Source organism: Trichosurus vulpecula, chromosome 9 (genome assembly GCF_011100635.1).
Source record: "Trichosurus vulpecula isolate mTriVul1 chromosome 9, mTriVul1.pri, whole genome shotgun sequence".
Lineage (NCBI taxonomy): Eukaryota > Metazoa > Chordata > Mammalia > Diprotodontia > Phalangeridae > Trichosurus > Trichosurus vulpecula.
Genome location: NC_050581.1, coordinates 96,558,757 through 96,586,114, shown reverse-complemented (window position 1 = coordinate 96,586,114; position 27,358 = coordinate 96,558,757). Strand labels below are relative to the sequence as shown.

The 27,358-nt window shown below is 39.6% G+C and overlaps 1 protein-coding gene across 1 annotated transcript in view; it reads left to right on the top strand.

Moving 5' to 3' along the window:
* Positions 1-6,264: 6,264 nt before the first annotated feature.
* Positions 6,265-27,358, top strand: part of FREM1 (FRAS1 related extracellular matrix 1) — a 141,939-nt gene continuing 120,845 nt past the window's right edge. The window contains exons 1-6 of the mRNA XM_036737466.1: positions 6,265-6,495; positions 12,210-12,304; positions 13,397-13,698; positions 17,737-17,933; positions 21,598-21,921; positions 25,390-25,498. Of these exons, the coding sequence (XP_036593361.1) occupies positions 6,265-6,495; positions 12,210-12,304; positions 13,397-13,698; positions 17,737-17,933; positions 21,598-21,921; positions 25,390-25,498 (1,258 nt within the window). The remainder of the gene's footprint in view (positions 6,496-12,209; positions 12,305-13,396; positions 13,699-17,736; positions 17,934-21,597; positions 21,922-25,389; positions 25,499-27,358) is intronic.

Below are 27,358 nucleotides of genomic sequence, written 5' to 3'. Positions count from 1 at the left end.
TTCTTTAGAGCAAAAGTTCTTAACCTGGGGCCCATGAAACTTATTTGGGAAAGAAAAATTTCATCTTTATTTTCATTAACCTCTCATTGGAATTTAGCATTCCCTTAAATTATGAACGTAGGCTCCGTAGTTGAGAAATGGTCAAATTATGTGAACAGGGAAGATATAACCATATGAAAAAATGCTCCAAATCACTAATAATTAAAGAAACGCACATTGAAGCAACTCTGAAATTTTCCTTTATATTCATCAGATTGGCAAAGTTGACAAAAAGATTAATATTGGATGGGTTCCAGGAAAACAGGTGTATTGATTTACTGTTGGTGGAGTTGTGAATTGGGCCAGATATCCTGGAAATCAATTTGGAATCATGCCTCAAAAAGCTACTAAATTGTGCATGCCTTTGTGATAACACTATTTGACCTGTACCCTAAAGAGCTCAAAGAAAGAATAAATGGATCCATATATACAAAAATGTTTAAAACAGTTCTTTTTGGTGTGACAAAGAACTAGAAATTATGGGGGTTCCATCAAGTAGGGCATGGACAAACATGTTATAGTATAATAATGTGATAGAATATTATTGTTCTAGAGATGGTCTTACAGAAATATGGGAAGATTTGAATGAACCAATACAGAGTGAAGTCATCAGAACTAGGAGAACAATTGATACAGTAACAATAACACTGTAAAGACAAAGAACTTTGAAAGACTTAAGAACTCTGATCAACGCAGCGACCGACCACAGAATTAATGATGAAACATGGTGCCTGCCTCCTGACAGAAAGATGATGAGGGGTACAGGGTGAAAATTGAGATGTATATTTTTTGGATATTGCTAGTGTGGGAATTTGTTTTGCTTGACTATGCATATTTTCTTTTACAAGAATTTTGTTTTTCTTTTTTTGCTCAGGGAAAGGGGAGAGAAAGAGAAAATCAATTTTTGTTAATGAAAAAAGGAAATTAAATTTAAAAAATAAAAACAAGGATGTCAAAAATATTAATGCAGAGGACAAAACATTAGTTTTTTTCCTGATTGCTAAAGGGATCCATGACACAAAAGAGGTTAAGGGCCTCTGCCTTAGACAAATTTGTCCAGCCTTCCTTCAGTATGGTATGTAAATGGGGAACTAGAATAAACAAGTCACTCCTCTTTCTTTTTTACCTTTTTAAAGTGGCTACACGTCAGGATTTTAGTACTTAGGCAGAACATGTTTCTTACCTGCTTAAACTTTGACCATATCTCTAGAGTTAAGGAACATGTTTAGCCATGTAATTTGAAAAATCAGCTCTTGTCCCCATATCATGTTGAACAGGAAACTAGGACCTTTGTCTGATTAGTGATAAGCTAACTTGAAGAACAATGAGATGTTTGATGAATATTGAAAAAGTCATCCTTTCCCATAAAACAAAGCCAAGAAGCATGTGATATCCTTTTAATGAAGAGATGGACTGAAACAGAGTTGGTTAGCCTTCTAGATCTCTAACAGGAAACAATACACAATTTGATCGACTTAATCGATTCTATTTTTGATCTTTTCTTATTTCAGGCAATACTAAATTGGAATCCCTTTTTAGAACCTTAAAATGAAAATTTGGAAAATGAGACAAAACCCCCTGTGTCTCACGATTCCTTAAAGGGTGTGTGTGTGTGTGTGTGTGTGTGTGTGTGTGTGTGTGTGTGTGGTGGTCAGAGAGGGAGAGGTTAGTAATTCACAACATACACCAAGATCAGGAACTTGAATCCAGATCAAAGAGCTTGTTTCACTCTGCCATCATATAATTCAAGACATCCCTGGGTTTTCAAAGGGAATTTGTTTCAGCTGTTGGCTGAGTGGGTGGTGGGGGAACACAATTTCAGGAAAACATATACCTGTCTCTGCCAAGGGTAGTCTTTAGGGGAGACTGACAGGAGGTAGAGACGTAATCCTTTGGTAAACCCCCCTTCTGAATGCTGAAATCAAATCCACTCTGTTCATTTATAATTTCCTCCTGTACAAAATTCCATTTGTGTTCAACAGTCTTATGTCATGTGGGCAGGTACAGCAGGAGAGATGTATTTACCTGCAACTGATAACACAAGGATCACTTTTACTGATGAAAGGATATGTGGTAGAGTGAAAGGTACACCGGCTCTGGAGTCGGAAGCCCTCAGTACAAATCCCAGCTTTATTGCTTAATACCTGTATTGAAATCACATTATTTCTTTAGGACTCAGTTTCCTCATCCATAGACCAAAAGGATTAGAATAGATAATCTCCTGGGTCCCTTTATGAGACTGGCAGACTGTTTCATGGTATTTCTAGTCCAGGCTCAGTGTTGTATTTTATTTTCAGTTTTGTCTAAGGATGTGTTTTTAGGAATTCTTACATCTCTTATATTAGAACAGTGTATTTAGCTTCTCTAAAGAGGCTCGTTCTAAGATACCACCAAAACCAACTTTTAACCTAGTATATTTTAAAAAATATTAAGATTTTAAATTATCTTTCTTACACATAATATACAAATGCAAAGTCACACAATAAAGTATAAAATTGAAACAAAGGAAATAGAGTAAAGGGTTCCCCAGGAACTTGAGATAAGCTGATAAGTACAATCAGTTATTATATTTAGTTCTAAAAACTTGTTGGTTTCTGAAGCTAGAAGAGAAAAATATCACATAGCTTTCATTTTCTGAAAAGAGAATTTGGAATCTTTAGAGGCAAACTTTTAATCAGAGCTTAATTTGAGCAGGAATTTATCGTGTGGGTTCTTGTATTTTAGAGGGATGTGAGAAGTAAAAAACTGGATATTTTGGTTTCTACTTAAGGACGTTAGATATTTAACTTAATGTATGTGGAAGATCCATCCTCATATAAGTACAGAACTTGGAAAGTCTAAATGTATGCATAGTTACCATGGTCATTAGACTCTTCAGTTTAATTAAGTAAACATCCAGGCCCTGAGGACATGGACAATAAATTAAATAGTCCTTGTCCTTAGGGATCTTACATTCTATTCTTATTAATTCAACAAAAATTTATTTAGTACCTGGGGAGCCTTTGTGTGCTGATAGATTATACTCTATTTATGATTGAATATTTTATGATTAAATTTGTGATTGAATATTTTAGTTCATGCCTGGAATATAGATATTCTATGTCATAAGAGAGAGAATCTTATGCTACAGATGCAATGCCAGTGGAGGTGGAAGTTGTCATTCTGCTGAAAGCATACACGCACACACACCCCACAGAACCTCATGCTTGAATAAGAACCCTCTCTAGGCAACTTAGGTTGTTGTTCTGGTGTTAAGTTGGGCTATGATGACCCTTCAGGTCCCTTCCGGCTCTGAGATTTTATGAAACTTGCGAGCCAGACTTGTATTTGGCCAATTCACTTCATCACAGACGTGGGCACCTAGGCTGGTTATATGTAGGCTGAGCCAATGTTGATCATATATCTATAGATACATGGGAACATGGTATTTAGCGGTTCCATAAAAAAATGAAGGATTCTAAGAACTGCAGCTCCCTTTAGGGGTAAAATGATGCAAGTAAGCTACCTGAGGGGAGGGATTGTTGTTCCTTTTATGCTTGTATCCAAGAACCTACCATAGTGCCTTACACATAGTAGGTGCTTACTAAATGCTTATTGATTTGAATGTCACACATTGCATATGAATCAATGGTTGCAATGGAGTGGATTTTCCCAAGAGTTAATGTTGTAGCCTTTATGGTCATTTGTGTTAAAGACAAATGTCCTAACAGACATATTGATCTGTATCCTCTTCTCAGGTACCAAATTTAAAATATTTTTATGTATTAAAATCCATGACCATTCAAAAAGTTTCATTAGTATTTTGGTTGTCTAAATCACAACTTGAACCTCAGGTGTTTCAAAGGTTGTCATGGACTACACAGACAATCAGGTAAGTGTGAAATACACTGTTTAAAAAAATCTATATAGCATTTATAATTTCAAACTCTTTGTTTACATTATCTTATTCTTTAAAACTGCTGGTGGGGAGAAGGCCGCGTATCACCTCGGTTTTACAGATGGGGGTAACCGAGACAGAGAGGTCAAGAGACTTGCCCAAAGTCATGCTGCTAAAAAGTGGTTGAGGAAGGCCTCCACTTCTGGTCATAGGACTCCAAGTCCTGTCCTTTTTGAAATAGAGGCCTCATTTTGGTCAGTGAGATATGGGAAGTACAAATAATACTTTAGCATACATGGTCCATAGGTCTACATGTCCACTCATACTTAGGCATATCCACGGAAGTATTTGTAAACCATTTCCATACTTAAAGGAACATTTCATTTTAAGTTTGAAGGCAATAATCTCTATAAACATTCCACACTGAACAATGTTTCCCTCTGTCACTCTCATTGTGTAGAAAAACCTGGTGTTGTACCCGTTCTACAGATTTTAAAGCCTAGTAGACATATTAGCTTTGTCCTGATTTTGTTTCTCAGTTGGACAGCACTAGCAGAGTATATTGGTACTGTAATCTTGGTAGAGGCAATATATTGGAGAAGTGAGAGTGTTGGAGCTAGGGTTTGGAAGGCTTGTACGCCAGTATTTCCTTTGACACTCATAAGCTGTGTGACCATGGTCAAGCCCATTAAACTCATTGAGCCTGTTACCTCTTCTGTAAAGCAGGAATAATATCCTTGTGACAACTATATCACAGGGTTGTTGTGAAGATGAAATGAGATTATTTATCTCTGAAATTCTAAAGTGTGGGAAAGGGGCCCTCCTGCTATTGGTAGACAGAGCTTCTTCATCTGGAAGTTTCCTGTATCAATGAAATCAAAGATCAAATCCCTATCCTGTGGAAATTACAGTATATTACTGTATTAATAATCACTTATATTATAAAACTTAGGCAAAGTAGCCATTTAAAAAAGATTAGATAAAGGTGAAATGATATTTGAATCTGGAGTTAATAGGGACCCACTAGAATTTGAGTAGGCAGTGACAAGGTTGCCACAGAGACAGTTTGGCAGCGTGGAGAATGGATGAGAGTGGGTAGAATCTTGAGTCCCAGAGACTAAAGAAGGAGGTTATTGCTTAGTACAGCTCAGAAATGATAAAGGCCTGAAGTAGGTTGATGTCTGTGTGAGTGGATAGAAGGGGATGGATGTGAGAGATATTTTGCTGGTAGAATTAATGACATTAATAACTCATTGGGATGTGTGAATTAAGGAGAGTGGAGAGTCAAAGATGTGAACATTAGTATCTCAGAAAAAGTGATATCCTTCATAGAAATAGATAAGTTCAAAAGAGAAGTGGGTTCAAAAGAAACTTCAAAAGAAGTTCAAAAGAAACCTGGGATCTATGAACTTTAAAAAAGAAAATTGATAACTGTTTTCTGGTATCATTAATTTCCTTGGTAACCTCTGTGTATTTTATTTTGTGTAATTAAACACATTATTCCAATAAGAGGTCCATTGACTTCACCAGACTGCCAAAAAGGTTAAGAATTCTTGATCTAGTTCCTCCTAATTACCAGTCTAATGCTCTTTCTACTACACCTCCCTTCCCCCTTTCTGACTTAACCCTTCTCAGGGATAGTAATTTTCAAGCAACATTCAGAGGAAAATTAATCTTACCCCTTTGGTAAAGCAATGAGCTAGTAATGTCTTCATAGGTCAGGACTAACAAGGAAATAGAAGATTGGAGTTCAGTAACTTTCTCCAGATTAAGAGGGAATAAGTTACATCCATTTAACTTGAGGTCAAAGGTAGTAATTCTCCTATGGGACGACCTAGTCACGGTAGAGATTGTTTTTTAAGAAAGTCAGGAAGCTGGAGTCCCACAAGCTGGGTAATGAGTCGACCTCATCACCTTTCAGATGTGCTGAGAGGTCAGGTTAGTTTATTTGTTTTTAATTTACCTGAAATGAGAGGGGTTTTGAAAGATTCCTTTGTCACTTGGATCTCCTGAACAGCAATGCCTTTTTTTTTTGCTCTCTCTCCTTTTTCCCCATACCCCTTCTCCTATTTGCAGGATTAGAAAAGCACTCAGAAAGCCTATTAATCTTTCTGGCGTTGTCAGGATTGATCAGCGAGTTTTATTAAAAAAAGCTCCAGGATTTCTTGAAAGGCCTCATTCTCCAGATTTCAAGAAGGGGGAGACTACAGCAATCTCTGTGCATGTTGTCTGGATCCTTCTCCTAGCCCAGCCCTCTGGAACATGTGTTGATGGTCCCGAAGGAGAGAGGGAAGGCTTCTTTTGTTTAAGCCTTTTTCCTGGAAGGAAGCTAGTGACCCCCTGATAACATGAACCTTCTCGGATCTGGTGGGGTGTTTCTCTGTCTGCTGCTTGTCCTGCAAGGTACCAGCTCATCCTTCATCAGCGTCAATCAGGGGGTGAAGGTGGTGAAGGGCCGCTCTGCTTTTCTGTCAAGGGAGGATCTGCAGTTTTCCATACCCAAGGAAAAAGATGCCTGCAAAGTGGAAGTTGTGATGAATGAGCCAATAACCCAGAGGGTTGGGAAACTCACTCCACAGGTATGTGGTACCAGGCGTTTTCTGTTCCATACTTTTGCATAGAGGTGTATGTGTGCATGTATGTTTTGTCTAGTGAGTATTGACCCTCCAGGCCTGTGTTCATTCACCAGCAGAAGCAAATAAAAATCAGCAAATAAATACTCCAGATAAGATCTGGAATTTAGTCTTGAATGTCACCTGCGGAACGAAGTCATGCCTAGCATGGATGCTAGGCCTTAGGATAGAAGAAGAAGGGAAAAAATAGTTGGGGAAGAAGAGGAAGAAGGTAAGAGAGAACGAAGGACATGTTTGTAGTTATAGATATGTTCTAAAATTGGATATAAATGTGTCTTTTTGTAAATCTCAAATCTCCTTTAACCTACATTAGGTGAGCTTACTAGAGGTAGCTAGGTGGCACAGTGGCTAGTGTTGGGCCTGGAGTCAGGAAGACTGAGTTCAAGTGTGACCTCCCACATTTACTAGCTGTGTGACCCTGGGCAAGTCACTTAACTTCTGTTTGACTCAGTTTCCTCATTTATAAAATGACGATAATAATAGCACCTACCTCCCAAGGTTGTTGTGGTAATCAAATGAGACAATAATTGTAAAGCACTTAGCACAGAGCCTGGTACATAGTAAGCATTATATAAATGTTAGCTGCCATCATCATCATCATCTTCATCGTCATCATCACCATCCTCATCCTCATCACCATCATCACCATCAGAGCTTTCTAGGGGCAACTAGGTGGCACAATGGATAGAGGGTCGAATCTGAAGTCAGGAAACCCTGAGTTCAAATTCAGCCTCATATATTTACTAGTTGTATGTGACTGCACAAGTCATTTACTATTTGCATCGGTTTCCTCATCTGTTAATTGAGGATAATGAAACTACCTCCCTTACAGGGTTTTTATGAGGATAAAATGAGATGATATTTTTAAAGCACTTTGCAAAACTTAAAGTGCTACATAAATACGATCTGTTATTCTCATTACTATTGAGGACCATCTTGTGGTCAGGGCTTTTGTAAAGGGGGAGAATCATCCTCTTAACTTATCAGTTTTTAATATGGTGCCAGGGAAAGGGCATTGGAGCTGGAGTAAAAGTCTTCTATTCCTGGCTCTGCCATTCACTTACACAGTGCAACCTTAGGAAAATCCTTTAACTTCTCTGGGTGTCTATTTTCTAGTCTGTAAAATGATGGAGTAGTTCTATATGACCTCCAAGGTCATGATCCTTAAATCTTTATTTTCTGTGGCTTCAATTTTCTTAAAGTGTGGGGCATGATGGAGCACACGAATCACAGCTGAAATTTCTATAGCATCATAATGCTTCACTAAAGTGCTTTCAGCACAATCACCTCGCACGTACAGGTATTATGATTCTTCTTTCACAAATGAGGAGTTTGAGGTTTCAGGGGGAAGAAATTTGCCCATCGTCACGCAGCTAGTAAATGAAAGATCTGAGACTTGAACTCAAGTGTGGTGCTCTGTCCGCCACTAAAACTTTATGTAGCACTAACAACACCGCAGGCTCCTTTTCCCTCATGCAGATTCAGTTTGCCCCAAAATGAAAGAAAAACATATGTTTGACTTAAAACCATGTGTCATTCTTCCAGAAGGACTGAGGAGCTTGGACCTAGTTGCAGAACTGAGGGCATCCTTAGCCCCTCCATTGGCCTGAAGCAGGCACACTCTGATTTTGTTAAAAGGTTTATTGAAATGACACAGGAAGAGGATAATGAGGTGCCTCAGACAAAATTATAAGTGGCTCAGTTTTTTCCCCCTCTTTAACTCATATGGTTAGCTATGGACCTTTCTTTTCTTTTTTTTAAATCATCACATTCTGTTTCTAGCCCAATTTAGAAAGAATCACAACATCACAGAGAGGGCACCCTTGGGTGTAGTCAGACCTTCTGTAGCAGCAATCAGATACTCAAAATCTCCTGAGAGCTTGTACTACTTTGAGATTTGTGCTCCAGCTTGCCACCCAGAGAACTTTAGATGAGACTGAAAATGCTGAAGGAAGATTAACTCCAGCTGCTTCAGGCCCTTGGGCAATGGTTCCTGGTTCTTTTGGACATTTAAAACCGTGCACTCACCTCTCATACTGTCACATTACCTTGTATTTTGACCATCTAGTCCGTAGGATTGTGAATTTGAGGATTGAGACCTGGAAGGGTTGTCAGAAATCACCTTGTCATGAGATAAATGACATCTAGCATCTATATAGCATTGTAAGATTTGCAAAACACTTTACACAGGTTATATAATAATAATAGCTAACATTTATATAGTGCTATCATGTGCCAGGCACTGTGCTTTCTCGTTTGATCTCTATAACAACCCTTGGAAATAGGTGCTATTTGTATCCCCATTGTATAGACAAGGAAACTGAGGCAGAGAGAAGTTAAGTGACCTACCCAGGGTCTCCCAGCTAGTATGGTCTGAGGCAATATTTGAGCTTGGGTCTTCCTGACTCCAGCTCCAGTGTTCTATCTACTGTGCCACCTAGGTGTCTGCAGAGATCAGATGATGATACATTTAGAGCTAGCAGATGCCTTAGAGGCTATTTCATTCTACCTTTTCATTTTTATAGCTGAGGAAACTGAGACCCATGGGAACAGAGTGCATGCAAGGAAACAGAAATATGTTGGAGGGAGTAGGAGTTCTTATAAGATCTCTGTAACTAATTATAAGGCATTGTAAAGAATAATAGCTAGAATTTATTTTAGTGTCTTGAGGTTGGCTAAATGTTTGACATGTATTATCAGATTCAATCCTCACAACAACTCTGTAAGGTAGGTGCTATATTTGCCTCAGTTTTACAGAGTGGGAAATTAGGCAGAGAGAGGTTAAGTCCCTTGCTCAGAGTCACACACCTAATAAGAGTCTGAGACAGGATTTGAATTTAAATCTTTCTGATTCTAGTTACTGTGTCACAGTGTTGTTATCACCGTCGCTATCATTGTGAAGTTGATTGACACCCTTTTGCACATTCTGAAGAAAATGGAAGCATGTCTTTAAACTTCTAGAATCTATATATTTTCCAAGGATAAATCTGATGAAATAGTGGTCATCAGGCTCAGAAAATTCTTTTGGATCTGGATAAACCTATGAAATATTGGGAATTTCACCTGCATTTTACTACAGCTTTTAAACTTTCAGAATTATGCAAAACCATTTGTTTTTAAATCTCCAAAGTGGCCAATGGGCTCTTCATATTATTGTGTTCTGATATTTCCTGGTCATTGTAAACTCAGCTAGAGCGAGGATGATTCATTAATTTTTTTTTGAATCAAAGGTCAAATGTTATTGGGAATTGTGTTCATGTTTCTCTAGACTGGTTCAGGTATCCTTAGGTATTCAGTTTTCACGGCATTTTCCCTAGTAAGGAGGCCCAGACACAAAAACAGGTTATTCTTTAATATAGTTTAATAGTAAATTCAGACCAAAGCTTGTGTAAACCACTTTTCTGGAGAGACAATTGTATTAACAATACCCTACTGGGTAATGAACAGTTTCGTGTGGTTTGCACAGAAAATGTTTTGTTTAACATCTGCTCAATTAGCGGTTTTATTTCATTACTGAAGTTTGTCTTAGAACCAACAGGTTTAATTTCCTATCAGATATTTGAAAAGGGATTTAGATTGGCACACACAAAGTACATTCTGTTCAATGATGTCCCTTGATATATTCAATTAAGGTGAACTCCAGGACTCCATATCTTCTTATGTTTTAGAAATTAGCTTTCTCACAAAATTCCCTGCATTTGTTAAAAATGAGAAATTCATCTTTGCATCTCCAAGCACATAGTAGGAGCTTAATATATATGTTGAAATATCTCATCGAACATTTTTTTGGGAATGGCAAAGCATCTCCAACCCCATATCTAACAGAAAATGCAACATTGAGAAAGTGTCTCTAGTTTGAACTGGTTCACTGTCATTAAAGTGAGTAATGAGTTAGGAATGTGTGACAATTTAATTATAAATTGTAATTGAAAAGCAGTTGAAGTGGAAAAAAACAAAGCTAGACAGTAATTAGAAAAGGATTTAGCTCTCCTTTGTTTTAGTTAGTAAATTTATAGACAATTATGGTTGTCGCCTTTTATAAAAGGAAAACATATTAGGAAACATAAAACAGATGTTTCTTTTAACAAAGCAGATTGTCTCTTTTTTTTTACAATGACTATTTGTCAGTAAGATGGAGAAAGGCCTTTTGTTTATCTTTTTCTTTGTTGTCAATTAAAAAGAGAAACAAATGATGTCTCTGAGAAAAGAAAAACACTTCTATTAGTGATAAACTTATCTTGGGAGTGAATCATATTGACTGACAATGTTTGAGATTGTATAGATGTAAGCTTTCAAACTCAAAAGCCAGATATTAAACATTGAGAAACGAGATGCCTGAAATAGCTTTTCTCTCATAGACCTGAGCTAAAGATTAGAGACCCTTTAAAAAGAGTATAGGGTCCCTGGAGGAAATAGTTACCAATGTTTTCACCTACTGTGGTCAAACTGCAGATACAAAATTTGTGTAATTTTAACTAAAGGCAATTCTTTGTTGGTCTTCCTATTCTCTTCTGTGATAATCTTCTATGGGAGAGTTAATAAAGACAGTTTTTAGAAGTGGATGGAGAGGAATGGGGATTCTAAAAACAAATACGCATTACCACTGTCAGGGGCTTCATCTTTCAATACAAAGGATGGTGGTGGTGGTGGTAATGATGATGATGCTGGTGATGCTGTATGTGTCTGTGTGTATATATACATACATATGTGTACAAATATATGTATAAATATTCATGTACATACACATATGTGCATATGTATATTTCTATGCCTTTCTCCATCTCACTGACAAAATCATTGCAAAAAAGAGACAATATGCTTTGTTAAAAGCATATATATGTATGTGTGTATTTACATATACATATATGCACATGTGTGGAGATGAGCAGACAGATAGACAGACAGATAGACAGATAAATAGATAGAAAGATAGGTAGATAGACAGATAGAAGCAGCTATGTGGCACAGTGGATAGAGATGGGCATGGAATCAGGAAGACCTGAGTTCAAATCTAGTCTTAGATACTTACTAGCTGTGTGACCCTGGGCAAATCACTTAACCTCTAGGATCTATCTCAATTTCCTTAATTATAAATCAGATAGCACCTACTACAAAGGTTGTCGTGAGAATTATATGAGATAATATTTGTCAAGTTCTTAGCACGGTGCCTGCACATTTAATAAACATTCCTTTTCCTTTCCCTTTATGTGTGTGTATGCAAGTGTAAATTTTGGAGTGTATGTAAACTGGTATAACTTTTACAGGGTGTTTGCACGTGCATGTGTGTACTCAGGTGCAAAGTAAATGCTTTTATTGTGTGTATATTAAATTTTTGTAAATTGAATCAGATTTCCAATTCACTGGTGGAGTATGAAAATAATTTTGTGACGTAATCCAATCCAACAAGCATTTGTTGATGCATATAATCACTCTTTAATGCATCCATTTGGTAAGTTTCGATTTTTATGTACCAGGTACGCTTAGAGCAAGGCACAGCTGTCTATGCAGGTGCATGGAGGGTAAACCACTTCACGCATGGTTGTTAGAATAAATAGCCATCAGCCCACACATTTCTCTTGGCAATTAATGGGAAGCCTGAAAGAGCAGAATTTGGTGCCATGCTTCTCATAAATACTTATCCTTTATTCACCATGCACTAGGTATTCGACTGTCATTTCCTCCCTAATGAAGTAAAGTACACTCATAATGGCTGCCCAATCCTCGATGAAGATGCTGTAAAGCTTAGACTTTACAGGTAAGCCACACTGATTTGGCCCCAGTTTTCATTCTGTACAACTATCATATGTTTTGATCAGTGGGTGATTATTGTAAGGTAGTAGGATGGGGCAAGAGCAAAGTCCAATGTAAGGGATTGCTCAGTGGACAGAGCCAAAGAGCTCCCCTCATGGGAAATGCTCGAGGGCTACTGGGATCTCAACTTGAAACAGAGAAGAATACAGTCAAAGCTTTCGATGTTATACATTCGGCTCATCAAATTTGGGTTTTATGTGGTTCAACTGTTTAACCCTGTACTTTCTTCCAGAATTCTTCAGGTCTTACCTCGGGCACCAACTGGTTTTGTGATTCTGGGAAAGTCGCTTAGCCTATCTCAGCCTCAGTTTCCTCATCTGTAAAACAGGGTTAATGATAGCACCTACTTTACGCTGTGGTTGTGAGGACCAAATGAGAGAATATTTATAAATGCTTTTCAAACCTCGAGGCACAAAATAAATCTTATCTGTTATAATTACAGATGAGGAAACTGAGGCACAGAGCTGTTAACTTGTTCAGAGTCATTCAGGTAGAACATGAACAGGATTTGAATGGAAGTCTTTCTCTTCCTAATCTCTCTCTCTATCTCTCTTTCTCTCTCTCTTCCTCCCTCCCTCTCTTAATTTCTTCATTCCTTCCTTCCTTCTTCCCTCCCTCCCTCCATTCCTCCCTCCACTCTTTCCTCCCTTCCTTCCTCCCTCCCTTCCTTCCTGCCTTCTTTCCTTCCTTCTTCCTTTCCTTTCTTCTTTCCCCCTTTCTTCCTTCCCTCCCTTTGGAAAAAAAAAATAAAATCCTTGAAACAAAAATGCATAGTCAAGCAAAATAAATTCCCAGAGTAACAATGTCCAAAAAGATACATCTCATTCTCTATTTCACTTTCCTCTGTATCCTCCTGCCTCCCAAGGAAAGGATGCAGCATAAGAAGGCTGGGGTTGAGTAGGGAGGAGAGAAAAAAAAAAGACCAATTTGTGCCTTGGATGAGAATTGGCCTTGAATGTAAGAAACAACCCAAAGTCTATTTGACAGTCAGGATGAGGCATCAACAATTCTAATTTTGCTCTCTCTCCTTATCCAGATTTACAGAGACTGAAACCTTCACTGAAACTTTTATCCTTCGGGTTTATCTCCTGGAGCCAGATTGTAGCATCGTCCAGATGAGCACCAGGGCACTGGAGGTGCCCGAGTTCTATGGCCTGTCCAGAGCAATCGATAAGAACGTGCTCAGTTTCGATTATGAGAGGAGGATGAATCTGGAATGCACCATAAGGCTGTCTCCGTTAGAAACTGGCCTACCAGCCCATGGTCAGGTTGTTGTTGTGGAGCCGCAACAAGGCGAGCCGCGAGGAGACCAGCCTCACAGCTTTTTCCCAGAGTCCCGTATGCCATTTTAAGCCGTTATCATTAATATTACTTCATATTTGTTGACTTAGTAGATAAATGGATGAATAGTAGACCTTTAAAGCACAGATAAGATAGGCATAGATGGGAGAAAGATAGGGAAATTCAGGTCCGGGCACAACATGAGCAAAGACAGGGAGGTAGGAATAAACAGATTTTATTCAGGTGACAGCGAGCAGATATAACCCATTGAATGGAGCAAAGAGTTCATGTCCTGGAGTAGTAGTTCGATTAAATTGAGTGAATATTTAATTACCTGCTTATGCCGGGCACTATGCTATCCACTGAGGATACAATGGGAAAAATGGAATTGTCTGTGCCGTTGATTAGTGTGCATTCTACTCTTAAGACAGAAAGGAGCAGGGTAGGGTGGCACAAACCTAAAATCTCAGCTACCAGGGAAGCTGAGCTTGGCAAACCTCAAGCTCAGGCTACAGTCCACTATTCAGATCAGCTGTCTGCATGAAGTTTGTCATAAATATAGTGAGCCCTGGTGGCCAGGAGCTGGGGAGGGGCGGCCAATTCAGCTCGGATGGAACAGTTCAAAGCTCCAGTGCTGATCAGTAAAGAGATCAGACTGGCGGGAGCCCCTGCATGTCCATCCTGGGTCAGATAGGGAGAGAAGGAGAAGGGGAGGGGGAGGGGGAGGGGGAGGGGGAGAGAGGGAGGGAAGGGGAGAGAGAGAGGGAAGGGGAGGAAGAGAGGGAGAAGGGGAGGGAGAGGGAGGAAGGGAGGAAGAGAGGGGGACGGGGATAGATAGAGGGAGAGAGAGGGAGAAGGGGAGGGAGAGGAGGAGGGAGAGGGAAAGGGGGAAGGGGAGGCAGAGGGGGAGGGAGAGAGAGGAAGGAAGAGAGGGGGAGCGGGAGAGAGAGGGGGAGGGGGAGAGAGAGGAGGGAGGGGGAGAGGGAGAGGGAGAGAGAGGAAGGGAGGAAGGGGTGGGGAGGGAGGGAGGGAAGGGGAGAGAGAGGGAAAGGGAGAGAGAGGGAAAGGGAGAGAGAGGAAGGGAAGAAGAGACAAAAGGAACTTTAGAGCCAGACTGTGGAGGACCTTGTTTATTAAGACTAAATCAGTTAGGTTTTTGTCCAGTAGGTGATGAGAATCACTGAAAGTCTTTTAAGCCAGGGGTTATTCTTTCTCCTTCTTCTCTACTTACCCCATTGTTTTAAGCCCTAAAAACAATGTGATTTCATTGATATGGGTGTGTTCCTACATAGACAAAGATCTCAGCAAATTCCCATCTCAGTAGATGCTTTCATGAATTTCGATGGAAAAAAAAAAGTCCTCATCCTCTGGTCACCATTCTGTTGCTGAGCCTCCCTAATCATGTGAAGGTCATCTTTCAAAGACAGACAGTGGGTCTATTCCTGGACCCTATATGCATTATGGCTTGTCATAGGGAATAAAATAAACATTTATACAGCACCAACTAAGTGCCAGGCACTGTGTTAAATGCTTTTACAGTTAATATCTGATAGGATCCTCACAACAACCCTGAGAGTTGGACGCTATTATTAGCCCCATTTTACAGTTGGGGAGCCTGAGGCTAAGACCTTAATAAGGGTCACACAGCTGGCAAATATTTGAGGTTAGATTTGAACTCAGGACTTCCTGACTCCAGGCCCCGCATTCTATCCACTACTCTACCTAGCTGCCTCAAAGGTGTACCTTTTGAAAGCTCAGGATCACCTCCATGCCCATGTTTAGTCATTGAAAGAAGCTTTTAAAGGAGACAACCATGGGTTAAAACAAACCAAAAACACTTATATGCTTTCTGTCTCTCTCTCACTCTCTGTCTCTCTCTGTTTCTCTGTCTCTCTCTGTCTCTCTTTCTGTCTCTCTCTCTCTCTCTCTCTCCCCCCCCTCCCTCCCCCTGATTCTCCTCCCTCCTCCTTTTCCCCACCACCACCACCCAAAGCCACATTGAAATTCAGGCAGCATCCTAATGAGAGAATTACTCTTTATGACTAAAACCCTCTGTGATGTGGGCTCAGTCACACACATGCTCTCATGCTCAGTGCTGGTCGCTCATATGTCTGAGCCCACCCTGCCCATTTCCTAGCGTACTCCTTTCCTCTATGGAAATATTGAGAGCTTATAATGGTGCTATTCATATATCTCACTTGACGTGAACCAGGTTTTTGTCCCCTGACCTCAAAATCTGACATATACTAAAACTCTGGCCTTGGAGCACTGGTCAAGTGTAATATAGCTTTCCCTTTGCTTCCCTACCCACTCATCCCACAATCCCAAAGCTTACTTTGCACACAGAGTCACCAAGAAATTGCCAGCAATCCACACATAATCCAAAGACTAACAGACTCTCAGGGTTCCATCTGGCCTGGAATATCCACGAGCCTAAGTACTGATTCCCCAGTACTGATACCCCCCACTCTCTCGGCTTCCACAGATACATTCCACTCTATTCACACACTCTCTTTAACGCCACCAATAATATTTCCAAGACTGAAACTCATTTGTCCCCATTTCATACTCCTCACTCCATTCTTTACCATTCTCAACACCCATAAATACCTAGGTGCAGGGGTGGGGAACCTGCTGCCTTATAGCCACATGTGGCCTTCTAGGTCCTTGTGTGTAGCCTTTTGACTGAGTCCAAGTTTTACAGAGCAAATCTTTTTTTTTTAAAGGGGATTTGTTCTCTGAAGTTTGGATTCAGTCAAAGGGCCACACTTGAGGACCTAGAGGACCACATGTGGCCTTGAGGTTGCAGGTTCCCCATCCCGACAGGGGCTAACTTGCAACCACACCTACTGCACTAATGATCAGAACCAGGAAGACACTGACATTTCCTTCTAATTCTCTTACAGCCCTTGGAAGGGTTGGTGGAGGGGGTAGGATGAAAAGATGACAACTAACAGCTATGAGAGACCTCTTTTGCAGCTCAGGCTGCTACCTATTTATTCAGTTTTACATAGTCTTTACGGTGATTTCTAGAAATTCAGGCTGGTTCCTTCATTACAAAAGGCAGAAAATCACTTTGTGATAGTGAATTCATTTGTTCAATCAACATTCAGCATGAAGGTTAGGGATTATAAAGAGTTTGATAGTGATGCATTTTTATTTTATATTTATTTAGATACAACATGCCTTTTTATAAATATTTCATATTTTAACTTGGATTAGATTTTGTTTTTATTCATAATGAGCTATGATTGGGAACCCATCCCAATTATAGTTTTTAAAGGTGTTTCCAAGTCCTTCGGCCCTGCAGAACAGCTGGGGGCCATGACAGGGTGGCAGGGACACAACAAGAAAATGTGGATTCTCTGACTTTCCAGATGATGGCTGCAGGCTATGCCTGTGGTTTGGGGGTAGCCAGCCTGGTCCCATCACATCTGTCTACTTATCCATATTGTTTGATCTCACCCTCACTCCCTCTAGTTTCTTGTAATAAGTAGGTAAGAGATTATTTCTATAATTAAATTATCCCATTGTGATAATGGAAATAATTGCTTATCCCTGGTGGCTAGTGAATGATTCCATTGACGCCCTAAGAGAGAACATTTGCCATTCTCTTTCTTGAGGAGTTCTGAGAGACTTTGACCAAAGGATAACTAATCACATTGTTTTCACTAAACTTGTGAGGCCACTGACCTTAATATGCCACACATGAAGCCTCTGAGAAAAGCTGCTTTGAAATGAGCCCCCGGCCCATTTCCCCGGGATGAATAGGGATGTGCTGGTTGAGTGGTAAAGAACACATAATTCATTTAGTTTTCTGGTACTGCATTTCCTGAGGGGGTAGAGAGGCTCATGAGAGTCTTGTGGCCTGGTCAATTGATTGGACTTTTCGGCAAATTACACCCTTTGAGGATAACCACCAACTCTGCTGTGGATATGAAGTCTGATGAAAAGGGAACACAGGATTATTGTGGGAAGGTTGGTGGAAGGGGGTTGGTACGGAATCCGTGGGAGAGAGGCTTTGTCATGTGTTGCCTTTTGTCTTCTCACATTTTTAATCAAGGAAAGTTTTAATGCATTATCTGTTTACTTTAGAATACCGGAAAGATCCAAGGTGCCCTAGTGGCAGCTGTGCCCCAGGGCTGAAGAAGATCGGAAGTCTCAAAGTCACCTGTGAGGAGTTTCTGCTAATGGGGTTGCAATATCAGCATCTGCATCCCCCTTCTCCAAATGTTGATTATATCTCCATCAGGCTGGACCTCACTGATATCAGGAGTAAATCCATATACAAGGTAGAACTCAGGGTTATGAGTTAAATAGCAGTTAAATAAAGTTAGGATGCTTACCTTCAGACCCTGGGTCTTAGGGAGGCCCCATGGTGTATATAGTTGGAAAGCCCAAGGAGTCAAGGAAGTGGTATACTTGAGGAAGAGACAATGATAGTGTTAACAGTGATGATTTAAAGACAATATTCACAGAACTCATATACAATCAGTGCATAATCATCTTGTTTCATCTGCTTATTTCCTTCCTTCCGCCCCACCACATACTGTCACCTGGCTAATTCAGGTGGGACTATAGCTGGCTACTTGGTATATTGATATGTTGGTATACTTGGTATATACTTGGCTATTCTCTTTCCCCTCTACAATATGTACTCCCTTCAGGCTACATTTTGTTCTTTGCTAAGGTCTTCTTATCCTCTTTAAGGTGGCCCTAGATGGTCAGTTCTATCAACTTTCATCTGTTGTGCAGGGTAGGGGCCCATACAATGTGATTTAGCCAAAGCTCCACACTCTCCTTGGGATGAGCCTGTGTGGTAGCATTTACTACGGCAATGTGGGTGTTCTTTCTAACAATACAGATTGAAACCAATCCATGACTGGACATCTGTAAATCTTGTCTGTCCTCCTACGAGTTCACTTTAGGCTATCCATCCAACATTCTGGGGGCGTTCTTTATGTTCTCCTGAAATTGTGAAAAAACCAATGGAACATGCAGGTTGACCCTTGGTTTCCTCTTTCTTTTGACACATAGGATCATAGGCCAAGAGCTGGAAAGAATCTCAGAGGTTATCAGTCCAATCCCTTTATTTTTCAGACGAGGGAACAGGGGCCCAGAGAATAGTGGGCCATTTCTTCTTCTGATCATGTATTTCCCTTATGTTGTCCTTCACATCACTTCTGTGTAATTACTTATTATGTCATATATCCTGCTCATGCCCCATCTACACCCTTACATTTCCTATTGGTTGATCCTCATCTCTAATTGTGTGGGAACTATAGTGTTCTATAACTCACAACCATGCAATGTCATAGGAAGAATGTTGTTTCAGGAAGGATCTTGGGGCCGTTAAAACTATGTAGTAGCCCAAAGGAAATCTAACCTGTTCTCTTCCAGCTCATTTTCAGTCCTGTTGTCCATCTGTGATCTCTATACAAGTTATACATGCTGATGGATGAGGATAGAGGAAAAACTAGCTTCCATCAAAACTCTTATCAGAAACAGATTTTTTTCTGCTAAAGCAGGTGGAGAAACTTTACCTTTGTCAAAACATGGAATTTAGTGAGTGGGATGTCAGGGAGATAGGGCATCGAATAGGCTTTTCCATAAGTTGATCTGTCCATCTCTCTTCCTAATCTCTTCCAAAAAGCTTGTCAGAGAATATACTTTGGTCCTCATGCTAAAAATTTCTAGGTGTAGATGATTTGCAATGTCTGAATGGAGACTGAAACCCATTTAGGCCTAGCAATTTTTACTCATGCCTTCCCATAATTTTGCCAAAGGGAGTATACTCAGGATGCTTAAGATCTTCCTTATTTTTCCTTGATAGTGTGAGGTTGTCATTAGAGCATGCAGACCGTCCATTGGTTATCTAACCCTTATTAGTTTCAAAGTGCTATTTTCTTCCTCCAGCTTCCCTAGTCTTCTACCCCATGTGAAAACATGAATGTGTTTTGGGATTGTTTGAAAGACTGGTAGTCATTTCATGTCGTGTTGATGGTTCTGTCCCTCTTCTCCAAAGGGAAGAAATTAGACCAGCTAGTTAGTCTCTAAGGTTCCTCCTTGCTCTAAATCCTTTTGTCTATGATCCAGTTTTAGCCTTAATCTAAGATGCTACTCTTATAGAATCACAGATGTTTTTGCAAAAGTCTGATCATGCCTGCATTTAATTTAAGAAAGTTGTTTTTGGGGAAGAATAAATAATTAGTTTGGACTTCTTCAATCCCCTGGCATTTCTGCTTCTCAAGAGAACTAATTTAACTCTGGTGGTAACCTTATCAGTAATGATGGTTATAATAATGGTTATAAAAGTCTATATCCTTGAACCAGCTAATGTTAGAATAGGGAAGAACCTTAAAGGCTGTCTAATCTAACCTCATTTACACACACACACACACACACACACACACACACACACGGAGGCAATCTGAGTTAAGTGATTTGCCAAGGGTCATGGTCATGCAGCCAGTAAGTGTCTAAAGGCTGGATTTGAACTCAAGTCCTCTTGACTCCAGGGCTGATGCTCTATCTACCATGCCACCTGGCTGCCCCCAACCTCATTTTAAAGAAGGGGAAGCTGAGACCGAGAGGCAGTAAATGATTTACCCAAGTTCATTATAGCTAACTTGCAGCAGAGCAATATCTAGAATGCAAGTCTCCTGAATCCTAGTTTTTTGTACTTCCACATAATAATAATAATGATAGATAACATTTATACAGCCATTGCTCTGTGCCAGGCACTGTCCTGACTGCTCCACAATCATTATCAGGTTTGATCCTCACAACCACCCTGGGAGGTAGGAGCTATGATGGTCCCCGTTTTACAGATGAGGAAACTGAGGCAAATAGAGGTTAAGGGATGTGTCCAAGGTCACACAGCTAGTGAGTGTCTGAGGTTGGATTTAAACTCAGGTTTTCATGATTCCAGGCCTGGCACTTTATCTATTGTGCTACCTAGCTGACCACATAAAAATGCCTTACACTTTGAAAGGATTCTGTACCTCAGTGGAAAATAATAGCTGGCCTTTCCATAGCACTTGGCAATTTTTCAAAGTATTTTATATACTTTACCTCATTTGAGCCTCGTGACAACTGTGTGATCAACTGCGTGTCAGTACAGACATGTCCCAAAAGTCTTAGTGCAGTAAGCTTTTGAGACCCCTGGAATTACCCTAGGTCTTATTACCAGTAGAGTATATGTGTTGTTCACTGGTTCTCCCTCACTCTTGCCATCGGACCAGTCAGCTGAAATTTAGACAGGATAAGTGACTTACCCATAATCACCTAGCTAGTAAATGTCAGATGTAGGGATGAGAAATTCAGGTATTCCTGACTCTGAGTTCAGAACTCTATCCACTGTATACTATGCTGTCTGGATGCTCTCCATTGCCTACTGTCCAGTTTAGGGAATCTGCATGTAGTAATTGTATTTATCCTTATGAATAAGTAAATAAATGAAAAAAAATATGTATTGAATTGTGTGTTAATGGCTGGTGAATTTTTTAAAAAAATAATTTTTGATAAAGAGATGGTTTGGTCTCTATAAAGTAAGACAATTGAACATTTTTGATTCAATACACATTTGTTCAATGCCTACTCTGTTCAAGGTACTTGAGGCTATAATGAGAAATAGAAAAGCCATGTGATACTGGAAAGAACAGTGATTTCTAATTAAAGGAGCCATGTTTAAATTAGTTCTTGTGTGACCTCAGGCAAGTCAGTTTGTCTCTTTGGGCCTCAGTTGCTTCGTATGTAAAAAAAAGAGTGAGGGGAATTGAGGTAAAGGACTTTCAGGGTTGGGACTTTAAATCTAAGCTACTGTGACCTTGGGATGTCCAGCTCATGACAAAAGTGTTATAAATTTTGTACTAGTTAAGCTTAGTCAAGGGTGCAGCATATGGGGCTTTTATTTATTTATTTCTTTTCTAATGTGGCCTTTTTCCCCTCCCAAAGTCAGAGAGTGTGTGGCTGCCTGTCTCCATCAAAGCCGCCTTTCCTAATCAGATCCCTAGGGCCGCATTGATGCCCTCCTACATTCTGGAGGTGGATCAATTCATCCTGACCTCTGTCACCACCTCTACTGTGGACTGTGAAGATGATGAGACACCCAAATCTTTGCTGGTGTTCAACGTCACCAAGCCCCCTCTCCAGGGGTACTTCACTCACCTGCTGGATCACACCAAAGAGATCTCCTCATTCACCTGGAAAGATCTAAACGACATGCAGATTGCCTATCAGCCTCCCAACAGCAGCCACACCGAGAGAAGAAATTATGAGGTAACTTGGGTGGAGACAATACTCATAGCTTATTGAACTTATTGGAGACCTTAAGTGGCCATTCAGTTCATCACAACATTCCCTGACTCTGTCAAACAGCTTTCATGCAGATTTTCTTTGGTAGCTGAGAATCCAGGCATAGGCACAAAAACTGTCCAAGTGGCCCCTGGATTATTATGGGTGGAAGGGTTGCTAAGAATGAAGGCAGACCCTTTCTTCTGAAGAGTTCTGTGATTGATGGAAAATAAATGGATATTTGTGTAGATTTTTTTTTCTCTTGGGCTCCCCAAGTTGAAATTTCAAGGAAGAAGATGCCAAACCTCACTTAAAAACTCTCTCTAATACTGAATAGCCTTCTCTGTCAGGTGATTCTTCCAGTCTAATCTAAAGCCCCCCTGACTGCAATTTAAGCTCATTTCCTCTAGTTTTCCTGGAGAATAGCTGGCTACAGTCTCCCATATAATAGCCTCTTACTTGCCTCAAGACCTACCAGGAAGTTGGTGAAAACATGGTGAAAAGTTTAAGTTGATGTTGTTAAGGTTTATTGTAGAAAATGAATGTCCCCAGGGTTAGCAAATTGCCTCCCATGTAATTTAAGCATTTTTTTCCATCCTTGCCCTTGAGGACAGAAAGACTTTTAAGGCTGTAAATACTTGGTTTGACCTTTGCTTTCATTTCACTCCCTCAACTGTGAGAGCCCCAGTTATTCTTCTAATGACCTTGCCTCTCAAAACTTCCTGTGATGGAGCAATTTTCTAATTATTGACACAGATTTACCTCCAGCTACAGATCCAGCCATGCTACTATTTAGAGGGTTACTATGCAGGTTAGAGCGTTGGCTTTGAAAATACCAAATGGACTTTGAAACTGAGGGTGTGGAAAATGTGACTCTTGTAGCAAGAACTCTCAGTTTATTAAATTCATTTATTTAAACACCTCCTGTTGATAGAGTACTGTATTCAGTGGTAGAGGGAGACTGAGTTTAGATATGACACAACCTTGCCTCTGTGGAGCTCATAGATCAGTAATAAAATTCTGTATCACATGCTCACACACAATGCACAGATAATTCTCTCTTTTATTTGAATGAAGATAATCCTTATTTCAGGTGATTTTACTACTGTGTGTAGTTAACTAATTTGAGTATGTCAGTTAACCTCTCTAGGCCTCAATTTCTCCATCTCTAAAATTAAGGGGTTGCATTAGGTGGAGCTAAGTTTCCTTCTAGTCCTAAGACTATGATCCTATAAGCTGTATGTGGCCTGGAAACCACTCACCTGTGGGTGTAGGGCCCACCTGGTTTGGGCAAGGCTTCTGAAAGGAGCCTTGCAATGGTCCTAATCCCAACTGGATTATCTATAGTTATTTATTTGGATCAGTGGTTTATAGAATCAAGAGTTATTACATTGTTTTTTATCTTTTTCTACCTATGTTTATGTTCTTACAGAATCCCAGAACAGAAGGGGCTACCTTACAGATCATTTAGTCTAACATAGGAGGAAAACAGAAACAAGAAAAATGAAGTAAATTACCTTAGTTCACATAGGTAATAAAAGTATAGAGACCAGGTGCGAATCCAAGCATTACAATTTCCAAACCCATGCTCTTTCCAACACAGAACATGTGTTTCGTATTTACTACTTCTTTTATTAATGATATTTTCTGGTTTGTGCTTGAAGTGAGAATTGCTTATAGTAATCTCAAACCCAAGCCTCTAAATAGTTGCTGGTTGCTCTGAAAAGGCCTTCATTCCCTTGGTCAGATCAATATATCATTAGATTATAAATTTTTGTGAAGAGAAATATTGAGATAACAATGCAACTATAACAGTGATATAAATTTAAACCATGTACGCAATTTGAATTTAAGATCGTGAGTGTAGAGCAGGCATTCTTAACTTTTTCTGTATCATGGACCTCTTTGACAATCTGATGAAGTCTATGGACCTTTTCTCAGGATAATGTTTTTAAATGCATTTTTAAAATTTTTTATTATTTTTATTTTTAATATTAAAAATTTTGAGTTCCCAATTCTCTCCTTTTTTCCCACCCATTGAGAAGGCAAACATATCAATTATGCCTATGCAGTTATGTGAAACATATTTCCATATTAGCCATGTTAGGAAAAAAAGCAAGAAAAATAAAGTGAAAAAGTATGCCTCAGTTTGTACTCAGAATTCATCAGTTGTCTCTAGAAGTGGATAACATTTTTCATCATGGGTCTGTGAGAAATGGTGGGGGCAGTTTTGTTTCTACAGATTGAAAGTATCTCTCCCTCTCCCCCAGCTTTAGAGCAGAGACCAGGCTTCCGATCTGGTTAAAGGTTAGAGGCTTGTACGCAGGCTTAAGGAGCTGTTTGAGGGAGGCATGATGTGGGTAGTTCAGGGGGTTGCATCTGGCCAATGAAGAGCCAGACGGGAGATTTGAATTAGGAGCCAGTAAAAGGACTGGCATTTGTCTGAGTCCCTTGTACTTTCTCCTGTACTCTGTTCAGGGGATGTACCCATTTATTCAGGAGGAGCAAATGTAAGATGTAATTAAAATCTTCTTGGCCTTCCAAAGAGTATTGTTTATTCCTAGACAATGTAAGTACACTTCTAACAGGTCCTTTGGAATTATCTTGGATTGTTGTCTTGATCAGAATAGTTAAGTCTTTCAAAGTTGATTATTCTTACAATATTGCTGTTAATGCGTACAGTGTTCTCCCGGTTCTGCTTACTTCACTTTGCATCCGTTCATATAAGCCTTCCCAGATGTTTTTGAAAGTACGCTGCTTGTCATTTCCTCTAGCACAACAGTATTCCATCACATTCATATATCACAACTTGTTCAGCACTTCCCCAATTGATGGACATCCCCTCAGTTTCCAATTCTTTGCCACCACAAAAAGAGCTGCTATTTTTAACGTATTTAAAAATACATAGGACTTAAAGCAAATCAAAGGTGAGTGAAAATAAAGATGCATTCTTCCCCATCCAAGTGTATGGATCTCCTGAAATCTATCCCTGAACCAATCTGTGCATCACAGGTTAAGAACCTTTAGCTTTGAATATGTGCCCTCTCTACCTCCAACTCTTGGAATTTCTCACTCCCTTGAAGGCTAAATTTAAGCTCCACCTTACATGGTACCTTTTGCCTTTCATGAATTAGTGTGTACTTTTTCTACCAAATTAAGTTGTATATATTTTATTTTATCTCTGTAAATAATGTGTGTGCATTGCCCCTCCCCAGTTGAATGTAAAATCCTTGGGGACAGGGACTATTCAACCATTGCATTTGTAACGCTGTTGCTTGGCATAGTGTTTTGCATATAGTAGGTGCTTAATAAGTTCTTGTCGAATTAAAAGTGATGCCCTGGCATTAGGCAGAAAACAGCCTGGACTGATTTTCATTTTCCTTCTAGCGCATGCCCTGTTTTATATGGCGTCTTGTCAATGAGTGCTGAAATGAATCTCGCTGTGTTTAACAGGTGGAGTTTGAAGTATATGACTTCTTCTTTGAAAAAAGTTTACCAATCACAGTCCATATCTCTATCAGAACAGCAGACACAAATGCTCCTCGAGTGTCATGGAACATGGGTGAGGTTCAGTATTGCTTACTGTGCAAATTGTAATCAAGGATATGCTAAGGGGTTCCTGGGATCATGCATTTTAAAGTTGGAAGGGACTGTAAGAAATCATTTTATCCAAGCAGTGTGAAAATAATGGATAGAGCACTACACTTGGAGTCAGGAAGACCTAGGTTCAAATTCCCCCTTAGACGTTTACCAGCTGGGTAGCCATGGGCAAGTCACTTAACCTCTCTGCCTCAGTTTCTCCATCTATAAAATGAGGGGGTTGAACCTGATGGTCTCTAAGGTCCTTCCCAGCTCTAAATCTATGACCATCATTTTACAGCTGAAGCCCCAAGATATTAGATGCATAGACTCATAGCACCCCCAAATTAAAAGAGATCTCAGAGATCATCTAATCCAACCTTTAACCAAAGAGTTAAGTCTTTTAGTCTCCTTAAAATGGATGTTCTGTATAATCATGTCATGGTTGTTATATTTTTGCCATTAGGACTACTGATAATTAACATTATCTTAATAAACAAGGCTCAAGTTCACACAGTGGTAGAAGTGACCAGAAACTTTGAAGCTCAGTTTCACCATTTGTAAAATGGGCTGCTTTGAGGTTCAGATAGGCTAAGGCGTCCATGGTTATTTGTAAGCCTTAAAGTTCTATGGAAGTGTCAGCTATTAGAACCCAGGCCCTTTACCTCCTGGCCAGGTTCTCTCTTCACTACTACCACAGGTGAGTCAGACAGAAATTTTTCAGTGAAGTAAAGAAAGATGATGCTTGTCTTCTATGTTTAAGAACTCCCTAGAAAGGAAAGATTGTCGCTATTCATTCCTGAGCTAAACAGGGTTCTAGGGCTCAAATTCCTTGTTGTTGTTTGATGTTCATTCATTGAGTCTTGTCCAACTCTCTGTGACCCCATTTGGGGTTTTCTTGTCAAAAAGGTTTTCTTGCTGGAGTAGTTTGCCACTTCCTTCTCCAGCTCATTTTACAGATGAGGAAACTGAGGCAAACAGAGTTAAGTGGTTTGCCCAGGGTCACACAGCTAGTATGTGTTTGAGGCCAGATTTGAATTTAGGAAAATGAGCCTTCCTTACTTCAGGCCCAGGACTCTATCCACTGTACTACCTAGCGGCTCCAGATTTTTTGAGAAGGACCTTAATATCGTTATTATTAATGTCAACCCACATTTCCCTAATGCTTTAGGTTTTCAGAGCACTTTCCTCTTTAAACATTGGCAGCAGAATTGTTTTTATGTCCATTTTAGAGATGAGAAAACAGAGACCTTGAGAAATGAACTAATTGGCCTAGGGTCATACAGTCAGTGTTTGAGGCAGGGTTCAGGTGGGGCCTGACTCTAGGGCTGACACTTTTCCTACTACACCATGCCACCTCTTTGAAAGATTATTTGCCTTTAAGCTTAATTTGATATTAAGCTTAATCATTTGATAAGGAGTGAAAAATAATTTGGAAAGTTTATGTTTTATGCATGGGCAATGTAGGAATTTGGACTGTGCATATTTTTATGAGAGCTTTATATTTATATTTAATTTGGAAGGGAAGTGAGAGATAATAAATATATTAAAAATAAATACCATTAAAAATAAAATATTTGTTGAACAAAGAAGTACATGTTTTAATTAAAAAGTAACATTTTGGAAAACTTAAAAGGTTCATATTAATTCTTTTCCCCACCATCCAAAATCCATAATATACATTCTTCTTTCCATTATAGCTTCTTTTCATTAATAATTTTTTCTACATCATATTTATTTCTGAATATATCTTTCTATAATCCCCTACCCAGTGAATGTTTCCTTGTTATAGATATAAAAAAAAGGAAAAAGGGATTCAGCAAAATTACCCCACTTTGACTGA